The sequence below is a fragment of the Xenopus laevis genome, chromosome 3L (genome assembly GCF_017654675.1).
Source record: "Xenopus laevis strain J_2021 chromosome 3L, Xenopus_laevis_v10.1, whole genome shotgun sequence".
Classification (NCBI taxonomy): domain Eukaryota; kingdom Metazoa; phylum Chordata; class Amphibia; order Anura; family Pipidae; genus Xenopus; species Xenopus laevis.
The window spans coordinates 14,597,446-14,625,172 of NC_054375.1; the positions used below are offsets into that span (position 1 = coordinate 14,597,446).

Consider the following 27,727-nt stretch of genomic DNA (forward strand, 5'->3'; position numbering starts at 1 on the left):
AAAGATCAGTGCAATGCGGAAACCCTGTTTAGCTCCTTCAGCCTGGTGCAAGCCCCACCCCCTGTTTGGTCACTGGGAAAGAGAGCAGCCCAGGAGCAGGAAAAACAGGGGTTCAGAGTTCTTTACTGGGACTATTTTATTTATTACTTAAAGACCAGACTTTTTATGGTAAAGGGTAAAAGTGCACTTTATTTGTCACATTTGTATTTTAGAAAATGAGAGCTCTGGCTCCTTCTCACTGAGAGCAAGTCTGTAACATATGAAATAAATATCACAGTAATACAAGCAATAAGGCACATCTGAGCTGTAAAAAAATTGCCATCTGGCCCCCTTGCGACCCATAACTCCAGGCTCCCCCATCACCCACAGAACTCCCACACCCCTACTTCTCAGCTATAGGGATTGGTGGGAGAAGCAGGTGGAGTAGTACTGGGCCTCTCTCTCTCTCTGGGGGTTGGCTCCCTCATAATTAAATCCATGCTGTCTATATTGTGAAAACATGAGTGATTATTAGTCATCTTATATAATCAGAATGATGGGTTAGTGGGTGAAAGTGTACCAGGTATATAAGAGGTGTTCCTTATAGGATAAGTAAACTTTTAAAATTGATGGGGGTGATATTCTAAGAAATTTTGCAATTTACATTCATTCTTTATTTTCTTTTAATTCCAAGATATTAAGGGAAACGTGCTGTTAATATGAATGAATTTTGTTACAACAGCGCCACCTGCTGGTCATTTTCCCACCAGTCTGACCACCAAGTAGTCAAGGAAGTTGTCAGGAGAAAGAAAGAGGCTGCTCTGATGTTCTTCTGCTTAGGAATAAAAATAGAAACCTTTCCAGTGTCGGACTGGGCCGGCGGGAAACCGGGAAAAAACCCGGTGGGCCCCGGCCCACTTGGGCCCCCGCCGGCCCAGTCCCGGTCCTAGATTGGCCCCCGAACGGCAGTAAAAGTTTTTTGGCGCTGTTGCGCATGCACGCGTTGGGGCTGACGTTCGCACATGCGCATTGGGGCTGACGTTCGCGCATGCGCACTCGTTTTTGCGCATGCGCACGGGGCCCCCGAGGTTCACAACCCGGTGGGCCCCGACTGCGCCAGTCCGACCCTGAACCTTTCTCACATCTTTCCTAAGCTGAAGAACATCAGAGCAGCCTCTTTCTTTCTCCTGACAACTTCCTTGACTACTTGGTGGTCAGACTGGTGGGAAAATGACCAGCAGGTGGCGCTGTTGTAACAAAATTCATTCATATTAACAGCACATGTATCCCTTAATATCTTGGTATTAAAAGAAAATAAAAAATGAATGTAAATTACAAAAGGGCCTAGATTAGCCCCCTTATCAATTTTAAATTCACTTATTTTAAAGGTTGACTCATCCTTTATAGGTAGGTGTGTTTTGCCTTCAGTTATAAAGTGAGGGGGTGGGGCCTCATTCAATTGACATGTAAGTGGGTGGGGCCCTGTAATTAATTGTTTATACAATCCTTCATGGATTGGGAACCACATGGGCTTATGGAAACTGTCTATTAGGACTATTTGAACAGAAAAGGCTAAACATATCTGCGGCAAAACGCACCTACCTGTCCCAATACCAAGGCACAGGTCAGCCTACTCACCTTACATAGCAAATTCCTTCATTTAAACACTGGCTCAGTATAAAAAAAAGACACATTATAAGGAAATCTGATCAATAAGCATTGTGCTTTCATGGATTCACATATAGGGCAATAGAAGGCATTCTGATCCAGCTCTAGGGCTATTAATGTTCCGTTTTAACTGTCCACAATCAGGACACAGCTCCTTCAAAGGCCACCTGGAAAATACGTTTTTACCTTCGCTCCTGGAAAGATAAGTCGTAGACTTAGCAAGAAACTTCTGCAGCTTTCCTACTCCCAAATCCCAACAGAAGTACTTGCAAATAAAATATAGCCTAATAGATTCAAGAATAAAAAGGTTTCCAGATGCTCTTCCATTGTCTGCTTGTCTGGCCCACAGTGAAGGAACTAGGGATGCTCCGAATCCAGGATTCGGTTCGGGATTTGGCCTTTTTCAGAAGGATTCAGATTCGGGCGAATCCGAATTTGCATATGCAAATTAGGGACAGGGGGGGATTCGGATTGGGTTCGGTATTTGGCCGAATCTTTCATGAAGGATTCAGGGGTTCGGCCGAATCCAAAATAGTGGATTTGTTGCGTTCCTAGAAGGAACACACTGAACCCAGGGGCGTAACTACAGAAGAATCAGACCCTGCGGCTGCAGGGGGGCCCAGGATTTATAGGAGGCGCCACAAAGCCCTAATTAACAGGCAATTTCAACATATATTAGTAAAACAGGACAACCTCTGGATATGTTGGAGGGTCCTAAAATGAAGAGGGGAGAGGAGCTGCTCGTTGTAACAGTGACTATAGCAAATAATTTGGTTCGTGATTCGTTGAGAATTCAGGCTTTTTCAGCAGGATTTGGCCGAATCTTGTGCCTGGCGGAACCGAATCTTAATTTGCATATGTAAATTAGGGGCGGGTAGGAAATCATCTTTTCGTCACAAAAAAAGATTTTTCCCCCACTTTTTCCTTTTCTGCCCCTAATTTGCATATGCAAATTAGGATTTGGGTTCGGTTCGCCCGAATCTTTGTCACCATGGATCCGGGTATTTGTCCGAATCTCAAATAGTGGATTTGGTGCATCCCTAATAATTCTAATAAACTACAAATATGCTTAAAATGGACCTGAATTGAAAATAATGGCATCTACTCACTGACCGTCTTATTCAGTATTTGTTTTCATCTCTTCTCTAAGACCTACAGGCTCACAAGCTGAAGGCTGTCAACGGGGAGGAATTTGGGCACTGGAATTTTTAGCTGACTGACCATAGAGCTAAACACATATATATAAATAACATAGCAAAGTCTTTATGTTCCACTAAAAACAGCACTGACGGCTCGTATGTTTGCCTCATCTGCAGATCTGTTCCGGGCATCTTCTACTCACACTCTTTCATACTTACATAGGGGTACAGTACCCCTTCTAACACCCCAGGGTACAAATACACTCAAGTCCCAGATTCCTCATCGTCTTCATTGTCCTCATTGTCCATATAAGGGGCATGATTTTCCTTTAATAATGCCACAGAAGATGCGCTATCACAGGACATTCTTCAAAAAAATTCCGTCAGCTTTTTCTGCTCTCCAGAGATGCTCAAAGGGCATTCCAGAATATAAAAACAGCTATGCAAATGTTATTTTCCAAATATCGACAGGCAGTGCATGACTTTCATAAGATAAAGGCCACAAGTTGAGTGTGACCTGTTTATCGTGTGCTCCACTCTTCTGGCTTTTGGTCACGTTTTTCCAGAAGGTTTCTCTGTGCCTTTAGAAGCAGCAGGGTTGGGTCACATGATGTCTCCCCAAACAGAAGATGATTACGAGTCCCTGATGTCCATTTATCATCTCCAGTTTTGGGCCTGTCGTCGGTTCCACATGCCGCGCTTGGAATGGTAATGGTGGTAGAAGTTTCTCATAGCCACTCGCTCCACTTCTAGACCAGCCTGGACGATCCTAGTTAAGAGGAGAAGGATCAGGAGTCGGATACTTAACAATAACAGATGCGAAAAACATCAGAAGGTGCATGGGGTTTTTCTTACTAAGTACAACAAGGCTACTGCCATGGCTGAGAGACATTTAATTCAAAAGTTATTTCGTGCTCAAGCCAACCATGATACTCTGGCTCTTGAAGTCCCCAGCAGTCTCTATAGATCAGTAGTTGCAGGTAGCGACAGTAGGACAATTCACATATTAAAGTTGTCCAACCTGCTCCACTTCAGCTATGGTCGAAGTATGACTCCCAGCACCCACGGACAGCAATAGCTGAGAGTTTTATTTCAACAACAGCCGATAGGCTATAATGCCAAACAAAATTTTGCATGGAGATCCCCTTAAAGGTTTCTTCTTCACTTTGACTTGTTGCCATTGTAGTTAATGCAAAATAAGTATATAATATTTTATACTTGTGCAAATTCTTCAAAAAAGGGGAGATTTGGTCAAATGCCAATATGGCTCTTTAATTTAACTAACAAAGGTTTATGATTTCCATTAACATGGCTAGATATTTACATGCAACTGTCCTCACCTGTCCAGCAGTTCCCAGTCCTCTCCACCCCATCGTTCCTTGAATTCCTGCGTGTTCATCCCCCCAATGCGATCCAGGTCAGACTTGTAGATTCCCAACAGGCCAAATCCATTTACCTCCCAATACCCTGTAGAATGGTAAAAGGCAATGAAAAAAGAGAATCTTTAAGGTCCTACTCACTCGCCAAGGCACACCACTACTACTTGAGTAATACTGTGATCATGACCACACAGGGGAGTAGCATTAATTACCCCACCTTTTGATTTTCATATACTGGGAAGTAAGTGACAATCATGTCTTACCCTCGGGCCAACGAGGTGTTGCACCACAGTTTAGCCGCATCACAATGGGAGCGAAGACCATCTTCCCTTCCACACAGTGCGTGCGCATGGAGTCAATAATGGATGGAGGGAAGTGCATGTGAAGGTCACACAGGAACAGGATACTGTGCGGGTTCTAAAAAGAGAAAAAGGAATTTCGCTTATATAATATCTGAAGGGCTGGGGTTAGAGAAATCAAGGCTAGGAAGCCTTGGGCTACAGCTGTTGAGTTGAAGGCCATCAAAAGCTGGATGGCCAACTGTAACATAAAAATGAAATATATTAATCAAACACTAAACAATTTGATTATTTGCAATTTGTATTATTTTAATGTGCCTTGGCTTAAAAAAAAAAGCCTACGTGGCATATTAACTCAACGATCATCAACCTACAACTATGTCAATGTTTCAGGATCCCTTATCTTTCATCACAACCGATTCTACTTTCTGGTACAATTATTGGAGAATTCCTCATCCTGAGGTTTTCCTGTGAAACTGATCTGTGGGGGGAAATGGTTTGATGGAGCACAAGCTTCATCTAGAGGTGAAAGCTCCATCAGCCTGCTTTATATTCCTATAACAAACTTTTTGGGACCCAAGCTTCAGCCCACTCCCTGACCTGAGAAGAGAGTATCCCAAGAGCAGGAAGTCCAGTTAGAACTCTGGGTAAGTATTTGCAAAACAGGCCCACTTCTGAGATTTATGGCCCCTACAATAATTGTACTACATGGCACTGTAAAGCTAGTGAAGGAGCATTGTATCTGGCAAAGAGGAATCATTACTCAGAAAAGAAGCAAATAACAACCCCAAACCATGTGTTGAAGCAATCACCCTTTGGGGATAACTCACCTTCACTAGCTCAATTCCAACCTGCAGCCCGGCAGAACGCTCAAAGTTTCCCAGTAGCTTTACATATTGGTAACTGGAGGGGAAAAAAGTGCAAGAGAAACGTCATCTACAGACTCCTGCGGAGAGATTCCTTACAATTTGCACGCGTTTAGATAACGGACATCACGAGAAGGCGTTTTCTTGCTAAAATACTGAGGAGCCAATTCTATCTAATTCTAGAATTCTAGAGCTATGTCAATAAATCCATCAATAAGAGCCCATGGAAACAACTCAAGTGGTACAACTCAAGGAGAATTTTCTTGGGTGTCTTCACACTTTAGAAAATGGATTCCTTAAGACTTGCGCGCAGTCCTTCTGTAAAGGGTGATTCGCACATTTACTAAGTGTCAAGGCAAATCTTCCAACGTTCACCTTGTCCCCCAGTAAAGCCACATCTTTGAAACAGGCAGAATTTAAATCCCTTAGACTTCATCCAGAGTTCAGAAATATCACCGGTATAGTGAGGTCCCACAGATCTTACAATCAGCCCACACAATTCTTCAGTAAAGAAAAATGCATTCCCTTAGGAAAGAGACCACACAAAACTCACGCACAGTATGTTTAAGACCCTAGAGCAGTGATCCCCAACCAGTGGCCTGGGAGCAACACTTTCCTCACCAACCAGTTGGTTGTTGCTCCCAGTGGCCTCAAAGCAGGTGCTTATTTTTTAAGTCTTAGCTTAGGGGCAGGTTTTGACTGCATACAAACCAGGTGTAATTCTAATTAGAGCCTCCTGTAGGCTGCCAGTCCACATAAGGACTACCAAATAGCCAATCACAGCCCCTTGAGCTATTTTCAAGCTTGTGTTACTCTCTGACTTGTTTTACATTTGAATATGGCTCGCAAGCAAAAAAGGTTGGAGACCCCTGCCCTAGCGCATGGACCCAAACACACAGACTCACAATAACAAAAAATCAAGACCTACAAATAGTCCTTTTAGTATTGAGAAGACCTTCAGATATTATAACACCCTAATTAAGAACATACCTTTTAAAGGGGATGTAAAGATAAAAAACCAAAACCCTATTTTTACTCTCTATCTCCAATATACTTTCATTAAAAAATGTTTACGGTTTTTATAATAAACCTGACTATATGCAGTGAAATTTCCCCTTCGTTTTACTTGGTCTGACAGCTGCAGATAGGATACTTCAGACGGTCCTTAACTGCTCTGCAGGGAAACAATCATACTTTCAAACAGCAGGGGGAGCCCCCACCTTACTTCCCTGACCGTGAGCATCTTTGTTTGTTTCCCTATAAAGCAGCCGGTGACTGTGTAGAGATTTGTATCCGCAGACCAAGTGCAGTCTGCATATTCCGATTATTCATCAGTCTTGCTGTATCGGCTTCTATGGCAGATATTATTTGGCTTGTGCTGTTTTGATAATTTATGACGATCCCTAAGCTTAACCTCCCAACTGAAGCCCAGACCACACTGAGCATGTGCATGGTCTTGGTCTTGCAAAGATGTATAACAAAGTTACAAGATGACAGCCCTCTGCGACCAACTTTGAAAACATAAATCATTTGTTTAATTAGGTTTCTGGTGCAGTTCATGTTTATGTTTAGTATAAATACACTCAGAATCTCTCTGAACTCACAAAATCAGTAAAAATGTGTCTGTAGCCCCACAAATGACTCTTTACGCTCCAACACCTCCAGAGGGAGTTAGAGTTTTCCACCTTGCCTAGATTACTTCCACCCATTGGACAATATCACTTATCCATGCATTTCTTATAGCGATTGTGGTTACCTGGGAACGTGTGACTGTCTCAGTGCAGCTTCCACGTCGAAGTCTGTGCTGTTGAAGTCCACAATAATGACATTGAACCGTGAGTCTAGTGTGGCTTGGTATAGAGTCTCCATGTCTCTGATAAACTTCTGCACCCAACGGGCTTGGTTTTTAACTAGAGGGAGAAAGTTCCAGTGGATGGATAACAATGTCTACTAACCTGAACCCTTAAACTACAGAAATTCAAACAGTGGGTTGAGCTAAAAAAAAAACCTTTTCAGGAAATTCATTGGAATTTACTGAACATCAATGGTCACTATAGCTCCTTTATACTTACTTGGCACTATGAAATGCACTGTAGCCTGTGGGTTCCAGTTGAGGCCACTTGGCCAGCACAAATCGGGTTCCCATTTAGCACCCAGCAGCCTCCGATAAGATCCCCACATCATGTTTTTCATTTCTCTCTTTTGCTCATCATCCTCAGAGAAGTTGCCCTGCCATTCGGGAGCATAGACATATTGAGCAAATCGTTGGATATGGCCAAAACGGTCTTTCAGTTCCAGCTCCAGAAAGTAGCGACTGCCTTGTAGGTAATCTCGGCGTTTCTCTACATTTATAATATTCTGGAGCTGATACATCCTGGAATCAAGGAGAAAAGTTACAAGTCAGTTCTTAAGCAAATTAGCTGAGCAGACATGTTCCAAAGAGGAATAATTGGATTATATCTCTCTTTCTCAATATGCTTTCCCTACAGATAACATGGCAACTATTAATATCAATCAAGGGCAGTGGCTTTCAGATGTTTTGAGCTGAATCCAAAAATGGCCCTAACTTGGGAAATTTTCAAGGCCAATGTTTGCCCATTCCTCCTCCCACCTTTAGTATCTTACGTTAGTGATATATTAATACTGTTGTATCAACCATCCTGCCATAGTTTCATAAATATATGAGAAAGCAGTTAAGTGTTTAGCTCTAATTGTTTTTTAAATTGGGTATCCAAGAATAATTAAGAAACCAAATAAGCATGGGCACCCTATCTGGCCTTCAGACTGGGCCCCAACCCCTATGCAAAAAGGCCCAGCACCAAAGCATATAGGTGCAATTTGTACTAGGGAATTGGCTGCTTCCTCAGGGGTCTCAAATCAGTTAATAAAAACAATAGGAGGAGGGCGATATGTGATATTGTGGCTACTCCTGGATCTATAGCAGGGTGACTAATATGACAATGTTATGACATATCCCTGTAACATTACTATGAATGCATCATTGGATTTACCAAAAGCTGTGCCACAAAGGGGTACTATCGAGCTGTCATTTGCCCCATAGTACTTTCATTTTCCCCTAGAATAATTTTTTTCTGTCTCTAGAGAAACCTAAAACCTCAACCTGAACCTTCTTATAGCAGTCATTTACAGACTTCTTGGAATCAGGCCCTAATTAGCCGGATAAAACATGGACCCCTTTAGATTATTGAGCACCCTACTGTAATTCCATGGGTAGAAAAATTTATCCCAAATATCACTCCAACTGGCATCTTAGCTCAAGAAAAGTTTACAGATGTCCCTATTATTTCAGGGATTTGAAAGACAGCAAATATATTTTCAGCAACCTAATGCATTGTATCTCGTTTTCCGGGCAACTGGACGGTTTGGGAGCCACTTTTTCTGGACAAGTATTTTCCATTTAGTGAGCCAATAATCCAATAAACCCACTCAATTTAAATGCGAATTTGTATCAAACAACGATGTCATTATAATGAAGATTACAGAGCTTGTGGCGAGGCTGAAAGCCATAAATAATCATAATGGGTGTCCATATTTGGGTATCTCTTTTCTAGAGCATAGTGACAACTATTATCATTCTTTCTGGTGAGATATATGCTCTTCCTATAGTGACTAAGCTTCCTTTTCCCCACATTTGCCTGCTTCCAGTTTGTATGGGTAGTATAGTATCAAGGGCATGGTTCGTTTCTATAGGTTATCAGACCTTTGTCAACATTTTTCACTTGCATCTCCCATCTTCCTTTTCTCCCTTCACTTTTCCTACTTTTGGGTTTTGTATCACAAGAGTGTAGCCACTTCTTCAACCTATTCCTTGTGCACTAGTACACAATGCATACATTTTTTTTATTCTTACCCTCTATACTTTTGGTTGAGTTTCCTCATAAAAGCTGCCACCACCCCAACAACCTCTCTCTCTCGAAGCAGCAAATTGCCCGATGTGTTGCACTGAAGATCGATTGAGTCTGGCCGAATTATTTGAAAATCTGTCTGACCAAAATCAAACGTCTGATTCCAGTTCACTGGCTGTTCATAAATCAATGGGTACTCCATGTCTTCCTCCTCCTCTTCTTCTTCTTCTTCCTGAGGATAATCTTCATACTGGGCATTTTCAGGTCTTGCCTCATCAGATGGGTTATCTACTACATTTTTCTGCTCTTCAACTTGTTCAAGCTCTGGTCTTTTAACTCTGGGGTCAAAGCGTCCCAACCTATCAATATCAATAGATTGAGGTTTCTGGCCCTCCTCCTGTTGAAGCTGAGGCACAGGAATGGCAATTTCATTGTTCTGCTCTTCAACTGGATGAAGCTTTAGATCCTGTCTGTTGGCTCTTGGGTCAAAGCGTCCCCACTGCATAGAATTGATAGTTTCGAGCTTCTGCACTTCCTCCTTTGCTGATTGAAGCACCGGATTCCCAGTCTTATAGGTTGCAAGATTCTGTATTTTCCCATCATTCAAGTTTAATCCAAGGTTTCTTGCATTGTCAAGTTTTGCCTCTGCTCTCTCTTCTCTTCTATATTCATGCATTTCTACTTTAGGTAGCTTAGTCCATTTTTTAACCTGCTGTATAGGCTCATATGGCCCTGAATATATGGTTTTAACCTTCAACTTTGACTTCTTGTTTGGCATAACGGTTTGTGTTATCTGCTCCTTTTGGTAAATCTGACCTTTTTCATTTCTCAATTTCACTTTGTTTTGAGTTATTGCCTTTGCAGTACTTTTAGAAAATGGAGAAATGTTTGTCTTTCCTCCAGCTCTTTCTCCTAAATTGTTCTGGTTGTCCTTTACCCTTTGTTGTACTGGTTGCTTTCTTCTGTCTCTGTAACGGTCTAGTGCTGCTCTTGGTCGCTGGACCTGGGATGAATTCCTGGTGTCTGGCTGAGAAACATTTAGTGTGGTACTTGCATTGCCCACATCTGGTATGATCTTATCATACACATCAAAAGTATCCCTATATTGGGCATCAGATACAGAAACGGTGATATTTAAAGAGGATCCAGTCCAATTCTGAGGACGTCTGAAGTCAGGTCTTTTGTGGAGTCCTGCCTTGGACCTCTCTGGAATCCCTTGTCCCCCTTTACTTATAAGAGAAAGAAGTTTCCTTTCATGTCTCAGACTGTCCTTTCTGGGGACAGAAGATTCTTTTTCTTGTGCCTCATAATGAAAATCCGAGGGGTTATAATCTTCAAGCATGCCTGAAAATGTTTAAAATATCAAATATGGATTACAGCAAATTACCCTAATGTTAGATACCATTTCAATGGCCAGTCATAGCAAAGAAAATTCAATTATTGGTCTCTAAGTATTATATGTAAATATATACTACCAGAAGCCCAATTTATCCCTTCTCAAAGCCCTCTTGTCAACCTAATAGTTATTTTAGGAACAGAAGTGGATTTGAGCATTTCATTACTTAATTGCTTGATATGATAATTAGAATATAAAGATGCCGGGGGTATTTTGGTTCTCCTTTAAACTGCACTAGGCATTAAATACAGACCTGCCCCAATGCTGCCACAATGTACGCACCTGGCTGAATGCTGGGCTTCTGTTCAGGTTGATCCATTTTCATGTATCTTTTATATGCGAATCTGTCAAATCAATAAAGTTGATAGAGTTGGATCACAAATATTACACCGGCTTCCGCTATCAATGTTGCTAATATGACTTTTCTTGTTGCCACCTATTCCTTCTGCTGGTGTGAGGAACAACTATGAGCATGATGGGTGAGACAGAGGCTAAATATAGAAACTGGAATTACAGTTTAAGAACCATCACCATCAATTTGGAATATTTGGACTGACATGTTTTGTACCCATAATTCAGCTTTGTTGTGGATTGTTTCCAACTCAACGATGCACCAGTCCCATGCTTTTTACTCCTTGTGTTCACTTCACTGATTTTAGCACTTTTATTTTGCACGTATATTCATAAAAGAGACTTGAATATCTTTGAGAATCACAATGACAGAAGGAGAGGACACCATGGAGGTGCAGAGGTTAGCATGATGTAAGTTTACCTGTTGGAACCTCTCATGTTCTCTTGATAGATGCACTGGTTGTCCTTCTCCATGTGAGTGAGCCGCGTGTAATCATTAGGATACACGTAGGTCAAGTGAACCTGCAGGAAGAGATGCAAAAATGTATGGAGGGTCCGCTTTCATGAGTGGTTCTGTTCCCAGCCCATAAATATTGATGTCATCCAAAGTGGAGAGTGACATCACTCTAGCACATGGATGGCATCACTAGATCAGGGCTATGATCTTACTTCACTTTATCATTGTTCATTAACAAGGAATTTTAAACATAGACTGTTGGTTGGATATGAGAAAACCATGAACTTGCTGCATCTATACAATTTTCAGCTTCAAATACAGAAAGTATTGGACTGGAACCTCCTAGGGCCCAAGCAGGCATGTAACATGAATAATATCATAGGTGTTAAATAGATCTAAGGTCCACCAGGAGATCATCTAATGCCCTGGCACCCTATTTTCCTTCTCATACACCTTTTACTTTTTGTCCTTTGCCTTATACGTCAAGTCCCATAAGATCCAAATAATGGAAATGGTTAGCCAGGGCATAGTAAGACAAGTACAGTAATATGACCCGATGTGAAACCTGTTGGCTAAGGAGCACCCTCATAAACTAATAGGAGGCACAGGAATTTCCATCTGGGAGGACAGGACAGAGGATAATATCTGATAGGCTGAGACACATTTTGTTTTCAAGTAGGAGTGGTCAACTTTAGGATATAGCCCTTTGGATTATTCCCACTTCTTCTTAACTGTCCCTCACTAACACCGCACCACCACCTCTATATACATAATCTTTCCTTTCTGCGTTGTCATATTGTATCCCTATTCAACAAAGCAACTTACAAACTGGAGTCCCTGGTAGCGCTGAAGAGGGTATCCTTCCACCAAATAACTGGGCTTGTAGGAGCAGGTTGGCAAGACATTACGTATGCGATTTTTCGAGATTAGTGGAACTAGAAGAGGTAAAAATAAAGGAAAAGCCAAGTGTAGATAAGTATACAATAGAGCATGATGGGGGGGGGGTAGGGAAATGATTTTGGTTTGTTAATTCCATTTCTACTCCCTTCCTGTTGAAACCAGAGCATGATGGGGGGGGGAATTATTTTGGTTGTTAATTCCATTTCTACTCCCTTCCTGTTGAAAAAATAATACAATAATGCTTTATGGCTGGAGTTCTAGATATGTTTAGTAAAGTATATAGGTGGCTTTATAGGGGCCAATATGAGCTGTTGACTCGGTCACTTCAGATAAAGCTGGCAGCTTATTGGCCCATGTGTGGGACCAAGACAACAGATTTCTGGCCATGTGGGTTCCAAATAGCTTATGCCTTTGTTGGAGGAATAGTGTTCCCGGAGAACATCTCCACGTCATCTCTGGTGGCATTTCCAGGCTCAGACCTTCAAATCCCTTCCCAAATTTGTGCCAGGTTAGGCCTGGGTTGAGAATGGGCAGGTTGGGAATATCACTACAGCATAGGCCCCAGTTAAGATTAAATATCCTCTCTGAAGGTATATCACTCTCAGAATTGACCTTTAAATTCCAATTGCCAGGAGAGAACTTGACATGAACTGGAAAGGTGAAGGAAAATAGGATGTTTTCAGTATACATATCATGTGTACCTGACACTGCTAGATCAGCACTATGTCTTTGTTGGGATAGCAGGGCATTATTCTGCAGCTCATCCATAAACTTTCTAACAAATGTAGCTGAGATTAATCATTAAAAATGTCCTGTGTGTCATTGCCCTACTTCATGGCATCCGCAACACCAAGACATTATCATAAAACCAAAGACACACAGTCAGTATAAATAAACAGGATCATGGGGGGAAATCTGCACAGGGCACAAATGTGCAAAAACATGGTGGTTTGCTCTTATTTTTTTGCATTTGCACCTTACCCCGATTTAATTGTTTTGCCCATAGGAGCCTAATTTACCTGCACAGATTGCAGGCCTTTTGGCTTAGATGGGAGTTGTCATGCTGATTAGTGTCTGGCAAGCCTTAGCCATATTAAGATGAAAACTGATAGGATTCTTGATTGGCTTTTCTAATGGTCATACACTTCATCAATCAGTCTGGCCAATTCCAGAGGTTGCCAAATTTCCCCACCTTTATAAAAATCATCCCTTCGGTCTGGTTTCAGCATATCTGCCGGGTGCTGCTCAAAACCTTCACTGTAAAAACTGGCCTCCGAGACCGGAATTTGTGAGGTGTCTCCCAAGGAGTCCCCAGTGTCATCTGAAAAGTGACAGAGAGACACAATATAGAAGATAAGTTGAATAGAAGTATGGATATGGAGGAGAAAGGGCAGGAGGGCTTGGGGTATAGCAAGTGACCATTATGAAGAACAAACAGAGGGTAAAAGATACATTTATATTTACGAAGTCCATATTTGGTAGATGTAGGAGGAGTAATAGCAAGTCACATCATAACTGTGACCTCACAAGTTGTGCAGCGGACATCACAGAACTTACTGGAGAAGAGAGACAAGAAACGGGAGTCTATGACCGTGAACTGAGAGCCGAGCTCTGCGAGACGCCACTGAAAGAGACAGACGTGTGTAAATGCCATGAGACAAATAGTCGGAAGTCTAATTAAAAGCAGTCTCATGACCCCCCCCCCCAAAACAAAACACTTTCAGTCCCTTTATAACAAGAATCCAGGAGTCCTAGGGATCCCATGACATCAGACTTGGGGGGTCCCACTTGCCCTCGACCTGCCTCTTGGGGCCATTGGTCAGCACAAACCCACCTGACCAGCGGGTAAACCCATGATTCCTGCAGGTTTTGGCCCAACCCATGTACCACTACTGCTCTTTGTGCAGCATACCCAATTCCCAAAATTTCTTTCTGGGCAAGAACAGTAAAATAAGAACATTATCCCCTGAGCCTTTATTACCGCCACTTCCACATGATCTGTTCCAGCGTCATCTTGTTTGTGCAACAGCTCAAAATAATACTTTACTGCTGGCGACAACCTAAACAACAAGGGGAAATAGGTTGTAACATCACTATAATAGTTAATGCCATATGGGCACAGTGCCAGATAACTGCTGGCCATTATGTGATGATGGGCAAATGGCACAATATCCAAGCAATCATTATCACAATTTAGCACATCTTCCCCTGCACATAGAAGCCTATGTCTCACCTTACTCTGATAGAAACCTGGTCCTGGAACTTTCCAAACTCTCCTGGGGCCGTCCATTGTTTCCCTGTCTGTGGAAGAGGCAAAAAGAGTGAGGGTGGCTGATGAATGCACTCGGTTGATCGGAGATGGGATGAGTTATACTTACTGGGCCAACTCTGCACATAAGAGACAGTTTTTCAACAGAGTGGTCCTTACTCAGCCAAAATTCTGCGTTGTCATCAGAAGATACAGCAAACTGATATTCACCTGGAGGAAAGAGGAGAGAGATTTGTAAGGCCGGGGCATAAACAACACTCTGAGCTGCATGGACTCTATATAATAACAGAGATAAGGCCCCATCAGCTTCTAGTACATGACTTTTATATTAAAGGGATACTCATGGGAAAAAATTTTTTTTTTCCCCAAAATGAATCAGTTAATAGTGCTGATCCAGCAGAATTCTGCACTGAAATCCGTTTCTCTAAAGAGCAAACAGATTTTTTTATATTTAGTTTTGAAATCTGACATATTGTTAGTTTCCCAGCTGCCCCCAGTCATGTGACTTGTGCTCTGATAAACTTCAGTGCTGGCTCTTTCTGAAAGCACATGACCAGGCAAAAGGACCTGAGATGCACCTACACACCAATATTACAACTAAAAAAAAACCACTTGGTTCAGGAATGAAATTTTATACTGTAGAGTGAATTATTTGCAGTGTAAACAGTGTCATTTAGAAATAAAAACGACATCATAAAAATCATGACAGAATCCCTCTTACCTTCTGTAGCTGGCTGCAAGTAGCCAAATATGCGCAGTCCGTAGTTTGTCCACTGGGGGGTGACAGCAAGCTTGCTGATGGTGGTGCGCACCTAGAAGTAGGATATGATTAGATATTTGGAGAATCACTACTCTTATTGCTTCGTTATAGGAATGCAAAGTAAAGGGAAACCCTTCCCAATACTTACCGTCAACCATCTCATTTGATCTAACATGGGGAGGTTATGGTGCAATTTTTTTTTCTATGACAGTCGCACTGGTCCAGCACCCAGTGATGACCTCACTGAGCCAGCACTTATTTCTGACATCACTACTGGCGCACCAAGGACAAGCATGGGACCATTAGACACCAAGGATTTGCAGATGTGACATTTGGGTGGGCAAATAGCATTAAAGGAGAAGGAAAGGTTAAAATTAAGTAAGCCTTATCAGAAAAGTCTATATAAATACACCAGTAAACCCTCAAAGTAATGCTGCACTGAGTGTTCTGTCAAAAGAAACACAGCATTTCTTTCCTTCTATTGTGTACTCATGGGCTTCTGTATCAGACTTCCTGTTTTCAGCTTAAACCTCCACGGCTAGGGCTTGAGCATGATCAGTTTGCTTCTCTCTCCCCCCTCCCTGCTGTAATCTAAACCCAGAGCTATGAGTGAGTAGGGAGAGACTCAGGCAGGAAGTGATGTCACACCAAGCTAATATGGCAGCTACTATCCTAAACAAACCGAGCTTCTAGAGCTTTTTACTCAGATATGGTAAAACATTCTACAGAATAAATATAGTGTTACAGCTTGCACTATTGCAGCTAATCCATTGGCAATAAAACGCTTTCCTTCTCCTTTAAACTTACAGTTAAAGGCACATCAAGGTACCAATGGTATCTCATCAGATCATGAGTCTTCTTTCTACTGGTCAGTCTGCCTGTTATCTTGTTTTACGGGCACAGCACAGCAGTACAAACATTTGTATATAAATATGCGCTGCGCAAACTTTATAATTGACCCCCACTCGCTGCCTATTCTGAACCATTGCCTGGACTGGGACTTGTTTTTTTTAACCCTTCCTGTGCCTTGCACGAACCTACCTCACCTGCCTTTCCTGCTACACCTGTTCCAGTGTCAACGTTGCCTACCCGTTAACCCCTTGTGCCGCAGAGCCTATGTTCCGCCCACGTACCTGTCCTGTCTGTTTCCCAGACCTTAAACCCTTATAGGAACCAGGGGCCCATGGTGGTCCTAGGAAACAAATCCAACCTCAGAAAGGAACAATATTTAGAGTGCTGCTGTCTTTATATGCCATTACTTTTTATAACCAGGAGGATGGGAGTGCTAGGAAAGCATTGCTAGGGCAGAGCAAACAGAACCAATAAACTTTTAAAATGTGCACATTTGTGAAATCTGAACATCTAATTAATTGGGATTTTAAAATTATGTTTTTTTGTTTTATATGCTAAGCCTTCCACAATGGGGATAAAACTATGTTGATTAATACTTTCTTTTTGTCATCTTTGTTGCTTGCAGGGATCCTTAAAAGGCTCATGGGTACAGGGTGCAGGTCATACCACTAAGTACTTACATGGGGGTACAGGGGGAAGTGCAGATTACGACGCAGTTGCTGTATGCTGCTCCCGCACCAGTCCTCAAAGACATGCAGATTGGCCTGACCTGTAAACTGCAAATATAAAAAAAAGTATTCAAATAAACCCATTTTTCAGTGTCAGACAAGAGTTACTTAAGCAAATACAACGTTGAAAGAAGGAGCGGGTATTTGCATTACAAGAACAAATGCAAGCCCTGAAGGCTATCTATTCCATCTGGAGGAAAAGAGGTTCAAGCAACAGCAAAGGAGGGGGCTCGTTCAAATGCAAGCTGCTCCCATGAGTGTTTGTTTCACAATTTGAATAAAAAAAGAGTTGTATCTTCTTATATTAGACAAGAGACCTACAATTTAAAGGGAAAGGTTTATATTACTGAATGGTATCCCCAAAAAAGTGACAAAGATGCAGATGGGAGTTAAATGGGTGGGCAATGGGAAGTCAGTGCTGGAGAGGGGGTAGGGCAGATAGAATAGGCAATGGGTCTGGTATAGAAGAAGAGAGAGGGGCTTTGCTTATTTATCCTGGGATTTGTTACTCGCTTTAGTTGAGGAGGGGGGCACAGGCTGAGCTTAAACCAAGTCCATAAAGAAAGCTTTGTGCTACTGATCGGATTGCATGGTTTCCCCACCAACCCTACCCCTAACCCATTACAATAAGTCTCTATCTCCCTTTCCATTAGAGGAAGCAAAGAACTGTCTGTACTGGGATTCCCGGCTATTAATGGAGATGCAAAGGAGATCGGTATCAGGGAGGGCTCAGTATTTTGCCTGTTTTATATCTTTCACTTTGGAGCTGGTAGGTAGAATTTCAGCTCGTCTGTGTCTGGATCTGATGGCCCAAACTCACCCTGGAAGGGTAACAGAAGGGAAATTAACTCCCTATGACCCTTTCACTGCCAATCATGTGAAATGTATAGTGCTGGCAGTGAAAGGGTTAAATGGGGGACACATGCCCATAGCCAAATGTTGCTGGACTACAACTCCCAGCATTCTTCAATATATCACTGTGTGTGTCAGGTGCCCTTTAAGGGTGTAGTGCATCCCATGCTGAGGAAGGAGGTAGTGACCTTCACTTTCAGATGCTAATCTCACAGGTGTGATAAATCCCAGCGGCATCTGCCAAACAGAGAATGGGATACGGGGAGGATGTGAGGGATTTGAGGGTCAATTGAGCAAATGAGCAGAGGAAGGTCAGCACCCGATCCTGGGATGGAAATGCAGAAGCACCACGGAAACCTTGATTTTTCTATAATTTATATTTAAAGGACAACTAAAGCCCAAATGAAATCTGTCTGAATTTATCTCTCTTTATAACCAGTCACAGACTCACCTCAGGAGGGGATTTTGGTGGCTTGTAAAACTCTAAATTTGGATGAAGAGCAGGAATATTCTTGTGCGCCAAAGCTTTTCCAAGCTCAATCCAGCTGCTGTATCCTGGGAAAGATGGAAAAAGAAATAGAAAGTGAGTGGAAAGGGCTCTGAGTACATGGTGTCTGAGACTGTCACCCTTAGCTACCTTAGTCTTGTAAAGGATAATGAGCATTAGGAATGGGATAGCAGGTATAGTAGAGAGAGATGGTGCCTATAGTAACAGTGGATAATAGTCTCTGGGAAGGGAGTGTGACTGTGGGATAGCAGGTATAGTAGGGAGAGATGGTGCCTATAGTAACAGTGGGATAATAGTCTCTGGGAAGGGAGTGTGACTGTGGGATAGCAGGTATAGTAGGGAGAGATGGTGTCTATAGTAACAGTGGGATAATAGTCTCTGGGAAGGGAGTGTGACTGTGGGATAGCAGGTATAGTAGGGAGAGATGGTGTCTATAGTAACAGTGGATAATAGTCTCTGGGAAGGGAGTGTGACTGTGGGATAGCACAGCAGGTATAGTAGGGAGAGATGGTACCTATAGTAACAGTGGGATAATAGTCTCTGGGAAGGGAGTGTGACTGTGGGATAGCAGGTATAGTAGGGAGAGATGGTGCCTATAGTAACAGTGGGATAATAGTCTCTGGGAAGGGAGTGTGACTGTGGGATATCAGGTATAGTAGGGAGAGATGGTGTCTATAGTAACAGTGGATAATAGTCTCTGGGAAGGGAGTGTGACTGTGGGATAGCAGGTATAGTAGGGAGCGATGGTGCCTATAGTAACAGTGGATAATAGTCTCTGGGAAGGGAGTGTGATTGTGGGATAGCAGGTATAGTAGGGAGAGATGGTGTCTATAGTAACAGTGGATAATAGTCTCTAGGAAAGGGAGTGTGACTGTGGGATAGCAGGTATAGTAGGGAGAGATGGTGCCTATAGTAACAGTGGATAATAGTCTCTGGGAAGGGAGTGTGACTGTGAGATAGCAGGTATAGTAGGGAGAGATGGTGTCTATAGTAACAGTGGGATAATAGTCTCTGGGAAGGGAGTGTGACTGTGGGATAGCAGGTATAGTAGGGAGAGATGGTGCCTATAGTAACAGTGGGATAATAGTCTCTGGGAAGGGAGTGTGACTGTGGGATAGCAGGTATAGTAGGTAGAAATGGTGTCTATAGTAACAGTGGATAAAAGTCTCTGGGAAGGGAGTGTGACTGTGGGATAGCAGGTATAGTAGGGAGAGATGGTGCCTATAGTAACAGTGGGATAATAGTCTCTGGGAAGGGAGTGTGACTGTGGGATACCAGGTATAGTAGGGAGAGATGGTGCCTATAGTAACAGTGGGATAAAAGTCTCTTGGAAGGGAGTGTGGCTGTGAGATAGCAGGTATAGTAGGGAGAGATGGTGCCTATAGTAACAGTGGATAATAGTCTCTGGGAAGGGAGTGTGACTGTGGGATAGCAGGTATAGTAGGGAGAGATGGTGCCTATAGTAAGAGTGGGATAAAAGTCTCTTGGAAGGGAGTGTGGCTGTGAGATAGCAGGTATAGTAGGGAGAGATGGTGCCTATAGTAAGAGTGGGATAAAAGTCTCTTGGAAGGGAGTGTGGCTGTGAGATAGGAGGTATAGGGAGAGATGGTGCCTATAGTAAGAGTGGGATAAAAGTCTCTGGGAAGGGAGTGTGACTGTGGGATAGCAGGTATAGTAGGGAGAGATGGTGCCTATAGTAACAGTGGATAATAGTCTCTGGGAAGGGAGTGTGGCTGTGAGATAGCAGGTATAGTAGGGAGAGATGGTGTCTATAGTAACAGTGGGGATAATAGTCTCTGGGAAGGGAGTGTGACTGTGGGATAGCAGGTATAGTAGGGAGAGATGTGTCTATAGTAACATTGGATAATAGTCTCTGGGAAGGGAGTGTGACTGTGGGATAGCAGGTATAGTAGGGAGAGATGGTGCCTATAGTAACAGTGGATAATAGTCTCTGGGAAGGGAGTGTGACTGTGGGATAGCAGGTATAGTAGGGAGAGATGGCAATAAAGAATTGGATTAAATACACTTCAGGGGAGACCACTGTGTTTCTGGCACAAGAAAATGTCCCTGTGGGAAAGTGAATTAGTTCTGATGACGTGGAAAGTCATTAATTAGATATTACCTGTTTTCCTGCCTATCAACACCTGCGCCTTAACACAGATATGACACTGAACAAACAGCAAACAAAACAATTAGCCGGTGCTCTGACATGGAAGTCATTATCTGTTTACCTTTCTGGGTACCCACAATTAACACCCAGAAAACATACATCTGTGGTTCATGGACAGACAAACGCCCACTGATGTGTGACACGGGCACCTGAGGAAGGGGTTGTCCCCGAAAGCTTGTGCCATATTTCTGCTGCAATTAAAGGCATTAGCTGAAGGATGGTGTGCTTCTTTTTCCATTTATTCCTTTATTATGACACTGGCACAAGTCCATTATTTCCTCTGACCTATGCAATTTTCCCAGTGATAAGGGGAATTTCACAACTTATATTACTTTACTCTGTAAGTAAAGGTAGTAATCCATAGCAACCAATCACTAACAACCAAGACTAAACAGGGAGACTGGGAACCACTACCCATACATCCCATATGCATGAAGTCCAGCTTTGGGGGCCTGGGGGTACCTTGTTGTTGCACTTCCAAACCACAGATCTAAGAGTCTGGCAAATTGTTTGATGAGTAGTTTTTCATCAATGTGCCTGCTTGTGGCTACACGGCTACCCCCCAGTGACTTCTAATATCCTTATCATTTACAGTAGGGGGTACATTATCCCTTATAATACATGAGTGATACTCAGAGTTCCCTGTATAACTCAGCCTGCAGCCTTGTGCCTTTATATGGTCACAGAACAACCCCTCAGTGACTTCTAATATCCTTATCATTTACAGTAGGGGGTACATTATCCCTTATAATACATGAGTGATACTCAGAGTTCCCTGTATAACTCAGCCTGCAGCCTTGTGCCTTTATATGGTCACAGAACAACCCCTCAGTGACTTCTAATATCCTTATCATTTACAGTAGGGGGTACATTATCCCTTTTAATACATGGGTGATACTCAGAGTTCCCTGTATAACTCAGCCTGCAGCCTTGTGTCTTTATATGGTCACAGAACAACCCCTCAGTGACTTCTAATATCCTTATCATTTACAGTAGGGGGTACATTATCCCTTATAATCCATGAGTGATACTCAGAGTTCCCTGTATAACTCAGCCTGCAGCCTTGTGCCTTTATATGGTCACAGAACAACCCCTCAGTGACTTCTAATATCCTTATCATTTACAGTAGGGGGTACATTATCCCTTATAATACATGAGTGATACTCAGAGTTCTCTGTATAACTCAGCCTGCAGCCTTGTGCCTTTATATGGTCACAGAACCCCTCAGTGACTTCTAATATCCTTATACTTGACTATAGGTGTATATTATTTTTCTTAGGGTGATGGGGTGACACTCAGAGATCCCTGCTGTCTGATGCCAATGCAATTAGAAGGGGATAAGTAGACAGGCGATCAGCTAGCTGTCACGTACAAACTGAATATCTGGTTTAATAATTTATCAGTAATAAATCTGGTTACCTTAAATGTGCAAAATGATATCAGACTACAGTGTCCCTGAAATAACCACCTGTACTGCAGAACACTCTCTAGGTGACTTGTATCTTGCCTGCAGAACAGGAGATTTAGGACTACAACTCCCAGTTTACGCTAACATATTGTCAAGGATTAAAGCATGCTGGGAGCTGTAGTCCAGCAACATCTGTCATGGTTCCTGACACGGTGAATAGGTGGTCAGGATATCAGCGGCAGGACAAAAGTATTTGTTGATTGAAGGGAAGGGTCCGTTTTATTCAGGGTAGGGGAACTTCCCCTTTAATGCAAGAGGATTCTCAATTGAGAGACACTCAACTCCCCTTAATGGGAGACATAAAATTAGCTTGTCAGTTAATTTTAGTGAGCAGGGACACATATCAGGAAGGAATGACGCCCCCACCCATTGCTTATTTTTTTAGGTAAAGTTCCCCTTTAAAAGGATGTTGCTTTCCTATGTGTTGTAATATTTATTATGCAGAAATACAGAAATAGACAAAGAGTCCAAGAATTTTTAGTGGTGCCAGTATATGTAAAGCAATGTGCCTTTCGCCAAGCACAAATAAACCTGCCGGATTGCTGGTATGAAAAGGGTTTAACTACAGCTCCCAGCAGGTCTAGATTTAAAGTGGTTGTACGCCTTTAAATTAAGGTTTAGCATGACATAGAAAGCGATATTCTGAAATAATTTGCAGTTGGCTTTTATTTTTTAGTATTTGTGGTTTTTGAGTTATCTCACTTTTACAGTTCTCCAGTTTGCAGTTTCAGCAATCGGGTTGTTACCCTAGCAACCGAGCACTGATTTAAATAAGAAACTGAAATATGAATAGGAGAGGCCTGAACAGAAAGAGTAACAATAAAAAATAGTAATAACGATACATTTGTAGCCTTACAGAGCATTACTAGTTTACATGGGGTCAGTGACCCCCATGCAAAAGCTGGAAAGAGTCAGAAGAAGAAGAAGGCAAATAATTCATAAACTATACAAAAATGAAGGCCAATTGAAAAGTTGCTTAGAATAAGCCATTCTATAACATACAAAAAGTTAACTTAAAGGTGAACTACTACATATTTCTAGGTTTATACAACACCATGGGGCACCTTTATGTTATTGTGAAAACAGTGTAGGGTGAGAAAAGACAAACCTGCTGATGAGTTTCTGTACACAAATATATATTATGCCATTCCCTTCCCTTTCCCCAGAAGGCTTCTCCGCGCATTGTCCAATGAACCTAGTGTGGTGTTTATACAAAGGACCTGTAGGTGTCACTGTGCACAAGAGTTATACTGTTATACATAGTACTTTCTAGACTGTTTTAAAGTATTAGAGTTGACGTGTAATGGCTGCATGAACCTGCTAATAAAGACTGTTATACTCTATTCATCCTTGGCTACCAAAACATTACACCTAGCAAGTAGTAAGTGTGCAATCTGCTCCTGGTCATGGAGTAGTTACATTTGGTTTCACTTTGTGAGGCTAGCAGATAATAAAAACCATGAGGATGCCATGAAAACAAAGACTGCGACTGTCCTGGTTCAACCAGTTTGTCCAATGTTGTATATTTTCCATCAACACAAGGGGAATGCCATAGAGATAAACTCTGCCTTCACATTGGTGGCCACTTCAGTTTTTGGGTAGGTTTATGCTTTAAACCGGGGGTCCCCAACCTATTTTTACCCATTTTTACCCATGAGCAACATTCAGATGTAAAAAAGAGATGAGGAGCAACACAAGTATGAACCAAGTGATGTGATTGCTCATTTGGTAGCCCCTTATGCAACCAAAACTTGCCTGGAATTGAAAAATAAGCGGCTGCTTTGAGGCCACTGGGAGCAACATCCAAGGGGTTGGTGAGGAACATGTTGCTTACGAGCCACTGTTTGGGGTGGGGATCCCTGCTTTAAACAATGTCCTTTGGAGCAAACGTTTGATGTTTAGGGTTGTAAGCATCTCCCAACAATGGCACTACATACAATACCTGACAACATGTCCACCAAGAGACCCATAGACAAAAAGAAAGGACAAGTAAGGGATTTCACTATAGGGGGGGAGTAGATCTCACAGCCGGGGGCAGCTGGGTAACAGGGGGGCTGATTGACACACGGGTAAACGCCATGGCCTCCCAGGCAGATATATGATGGGGGGCTTTAAGACATATGGATGAGAATGCTGAAATATCCCAGTGGGTGACAATGACCAACAGTGGATGCTCTTCTCACTTGGTGGGTTTTGATAGGCCCCTGAGCAAACAAACAGTTGCAGCATGAGCAGCGCCGGACTTTGGGGGTCCAGGACCCACCAGGCCTGCTTCCTCAGAAGCCTGCACACCCCCCCTGGCCCCCACACCAACCTCCCTTTGCTTCTAGGAACCCAAACCCCACCCTGTGCGTATCTTAATTTATCAGGCTGGGGGAAGGTAAGTAGGGTTGAAAAATGTTGCTTGATGCCAATGTTATTTATAGGGAAAAACCATAAAAATATAGGAAGGCCGGTATTTTTTTCCAGCAAAGGTGGCAACCCTAAAGGTAAGGCTACAGCGACCAGGGAGCAGGTCTGGGTTGGTGGGGTCCACTGGGTTTTTTTCCAGTCTCCCACCGGCCCAGTCCAACCCTGAGTATGGGGGTCAAATGTTCAGATCAGCGTGATTTAGCCTATCCCTAGTTCTGGCCCTGCAAATTTGGCAAATATACACTCACCCCACTGCCTTGACATCCCTACACCATAGCTCTATTTACGGCCTTCCTATATATTTATCTTTTTTCCCTATTAAGAACAATGGGATCAGCCATCATATTTACTGCCCATGCCAGCAAAATTCCGGCCAGGTGGCAACTCTATATACTGTATAACTGATAAGCCTTATAGAATACACTACAATCACTTATTTCCCTGCCCGACTGATTTGCATAATAAAACAAGATATCAGGTAAACCAATTGGAATGCACATAAAAGACAAAATGAAATAACCTGCTATACATCTTATTCTAACCCCTAGCAACCAATCAGATTTTTGCTTTCATTTGTCTTATTTTATTGATATTGACTGGAAAGAGCTATTGTTTAAAGGTTGTTATGGGTTACTACCCCTGAGTAAAGTATAACAACATTATAATTAATCCATTAGCACTATAGTAGCATTGAATACTATTTGCCAGGCTGATCCCTATTGTAAGCAGCAGTCCTGTAGTCCAGTAAGTGCTACATTTATTGGAGCTAAGGCGCCGGCACTGTGTAATGTCACACATTGTTACTTTGTAAAAGAGCGTAACAAAAAGACGACAAGAACTCACATATATATATATAGTGATGGCTGTTATTATAGCCACTGCCAGAGGAAGCAATTTTTAGACTGGGCGCAGATGGGCAGATCAGGACAGTCTCCAAATAGGAGGGTCTTCCAGCGACTTTATTGAGAGACTCACAGGAGTGGGCTTCTTAGAGCTGCTTTTACTTTTTAGGGAATGGTGCCAATGGCCCTGATTTTTATTTAAACGGTACACCAATCAGCCAACAGGGGATACTTGGCAATACAGGCATGGGATCCGTTATCCGGAAACCCATTATCCAGAAAGCTCCTAATTACGGACTCCATTATTATCAAATAATCCAAAAGTGATTTCTTTTTTCTGTGTAGTAATAAAACAGTAGCTTGTACTTGATCCCAACTAAGATATACTTAATCCTTATTGGAAACAAAACCAGCTTATTGGGTTTATTTAATGTTTACATGATTTTCTAGTAGACTTAATATATGAAGATCCAAATTACAGAAAAATCTGTTATCTGGAAAACTCCAGGTCCTGAGCATTCTGGATAACAGGTCCCATACCTGTACCACTGAATGCTTTGAGCTTCCCTGCATTATCAGAATGTTGTACCTACCTACGGGCATTCCCCTCTGCCTGCCACATGTACCCAAAGCTGCCCCCCTCTGCTTACAAAAAAACAGGTCACCCCCTATAAAGTCATTTCTGCTGGTTGCACTGGGGCCCTTTGTTTTAACCTTTTAGGCCCTGATCCCCCCCCATTACCCTGGCACTCAGGGGGGTGACTTACTTGTGTTCATGGGGTTGCCATCAGAAGACGTGGAGAGCTGTAGAAACACCATAAAGAATCCCAGGATGACGATCAATCCAACCATCACCAGCCACATGTGCTTATTCAGCATTTTCAGGGGAAGCAGATGACCCCTCATGGTGGCTGCCCACCTTCTGCGCACCTGACTTGGCACCGTGGTGTCAGTGTTGCTTCATCCAGAAAGAGAATCTTCTATGGAAACCTGCACGAACTCCTTGAGGGGCAGATGGGCATCATGCCTTCTTGCCCCCCATTGCCAGACTGTTAAATGTGACCAAAGAGAAGTCAGAACTGCTGTGGTTTTGTGCCCCGGCTGCAGCACTTGGCACTTTGCAAGAATCCACTTCAAGGGGTGGCACTTGAAGCTCTGAAGTCCTCAGTTTAACAGGTATTTATTGTAGCAAGGGCTGTGCCAGCAGGATGCTCCAGTCTCTTGATTCTTCGGGGCACCAGTAGCCAAACCAAGGCTTAATCCAGAATGAATGGTGTCAGTGGGATGTTTAACCTGCGTGACAGCTTCTTGCTTTCTCTCTTCCTGCTTTTACCTGCCTCACCTCACCTGGGTGACCCAGCCCTCATTCCATAGCCGGCCCCTGCACCTGGCCTGTTCTTCCTGCTCTGCGTGGCCCCCTGCTTCACACCAGCTCACTCTCCTCCTCTTGTTACCTTGACGGCTCTGTCCCTGGAGCTCACCCACCTCTCTCCTAGGGAGTGGTAATTTTCTTCTGCTCCTCCCCACTCCTTACTGTCAATAGGCGGTGCCAGACATTCTACCTGGGGACACCTTTAGGCTAAGAACTTGCTGTGTAACCCAAGAGGCAAAGGATACAACCTCTCCATAATTTGTACCTTTTAACAGTCCTATTTAATATTGGCACAGGATTAAATATTGCTTTGCAGTTTTCTGTTTCATTATAGTTATGTACTTCATCTATATACAGGTCTGGGACCTGTTATCCAGAATGCTCGGGACCTGGGGTTTTCTGGATGACGGACCTTGCTGTAATTTGGATCCCCGTACCTTGGGGGGCAGATTTATCAAGGGTCGAATTTCGAGGGTTAATAAACCCTCGAGTTCGACCCTCGAAGTAAAATCCTTTGAATTCGAATATTGAATTCGAAGGATTTTAGCGCAAATACTTCGATCGAACGATCAAATAAAAAAACAAATGATTCAAAGGATTTTAATCGATGGATCAAAGGATTTTTATCCGATCATAAAAAACTTAGAAAAGTGCTGGGGAAGGTCCCCATAGGCTAACATTGCAGCTCGGTAGGTTTAAACTGCCGAAGTATGTAGTCGAAGTATTTTTTAAAGAGACAGTACTTCAACTATCGAATAGTCGAATAGTCAAACGATTTTTAGTTCGAATCGAAATTGAAGTCGAAGGTCGTAGTAGCCTATTCGATGGTCGAAGTCCCCAAAAAAATACTTCGAAATTCAAAGTTTTTTTCATTCGAATCCTTCACTCGAGCTTAGTAAATGTGCCCCTAAGTCTACTATAATACCATGTAAATTTTAAATAAACCCAATAGGCTGGTTTTGCTTCCAGTAAGGATTAATTATATCTTAGTTGGGATCAAGTACAGGTTTGGGACCTTTTATTCAGAATGCTTGGGACTTGGGGTTTTCCGAATAACGGATCTTGCTGTAATTTGGATCTTCATACCTTAAGTCTACTAGAAAATCATGTAAACATTAAATAAATGCAATAAGCTGGTTTTTCTTCCAATAAGGATTAATTATATCTCAGTTGGGATCAAGTACAAGCTACTGT

At 42.6% G+C, this 27,727-nt stretch overlaps 1 protein-coding gene across 1 annotated transcript; it reads right to left on the reverse strand.

The window, feature by feature from the left end:
• Nucleotides 1-1,261: 1,261 nt before the first annotated feature.
• b4galnt3.L (beta-1,4-N-acetyl-galactosaminyl transferase 3 L homeolog) lies at nucleotides 1,262-26,638 on the reverse strand. Its single transcript, XM_018241155.2, has 19 exons — nucleotides 25,929-26,638; nucleotides 18,213-18,316; nucleotides 16,862-16,957; nucleotides 15,291-15,381; nucleotides 14,679-14,779; nucleotides 14,534-14,601; nucleotides 14,282-14,360; nucleotides 13,858-13,924; nucleotides 13,493-13,621; nucleotides 12,226-12,335; nucleotides 11,365-11,465; nucleotides 10,875-10,936; nucleotides 9,202-10,540; nucleotides 7,403-7,704; nucleotides 7,087-7,240; nucleotides 5,295-5,367; nucleotides 4,429-4,582; nucleotides 4,127-4,253; nucleotides 1,262-3,555 (listed from the first exon to the last, which is right to left on the reverse strand). The coding sequence occupies exons 1-19, from the start codon at nucleotides 26,065-26,067 to the stop codon at nucleotides 3,444-3,446; spliced, it is 3,408 nt and encodes a 1,135-aa protein (XP_018096644.1). The 5' UTR covers nucleotides 26,068-26,638; the 3' UTR covers nucleotides 1,262-3,443.
• Between the last annotated feature and the right edge of the window lie 1,089 nt (nucleotides 26,639-27,727).

Excerpts from the sequence above, each read along its gene's own strand:
- b4galnt3.L (XM_018241155.2), bottom strand. The coding sequence starts at position 26,067 with ATGAGGGGTCATCTGCTTCCCCTGAAAATGCTGAATAAGCACATGTGG. Across the intron at positions 15,382-16,861 it reads ACTTCCCCCTGTACCCCCAT|GTGCGCACCACCATCAGCAA; the intron begins GTAAGTACTTAG and ends TCCTACTTCTAG. Across the intron at positions 3,556-4,126 it reads GACTGGGAACTGCTGGACAG|GATCGTCCAGGCTGGTCTAG; the intron begins GTGAGGACAGTT and ends CCTCTTAACTAG.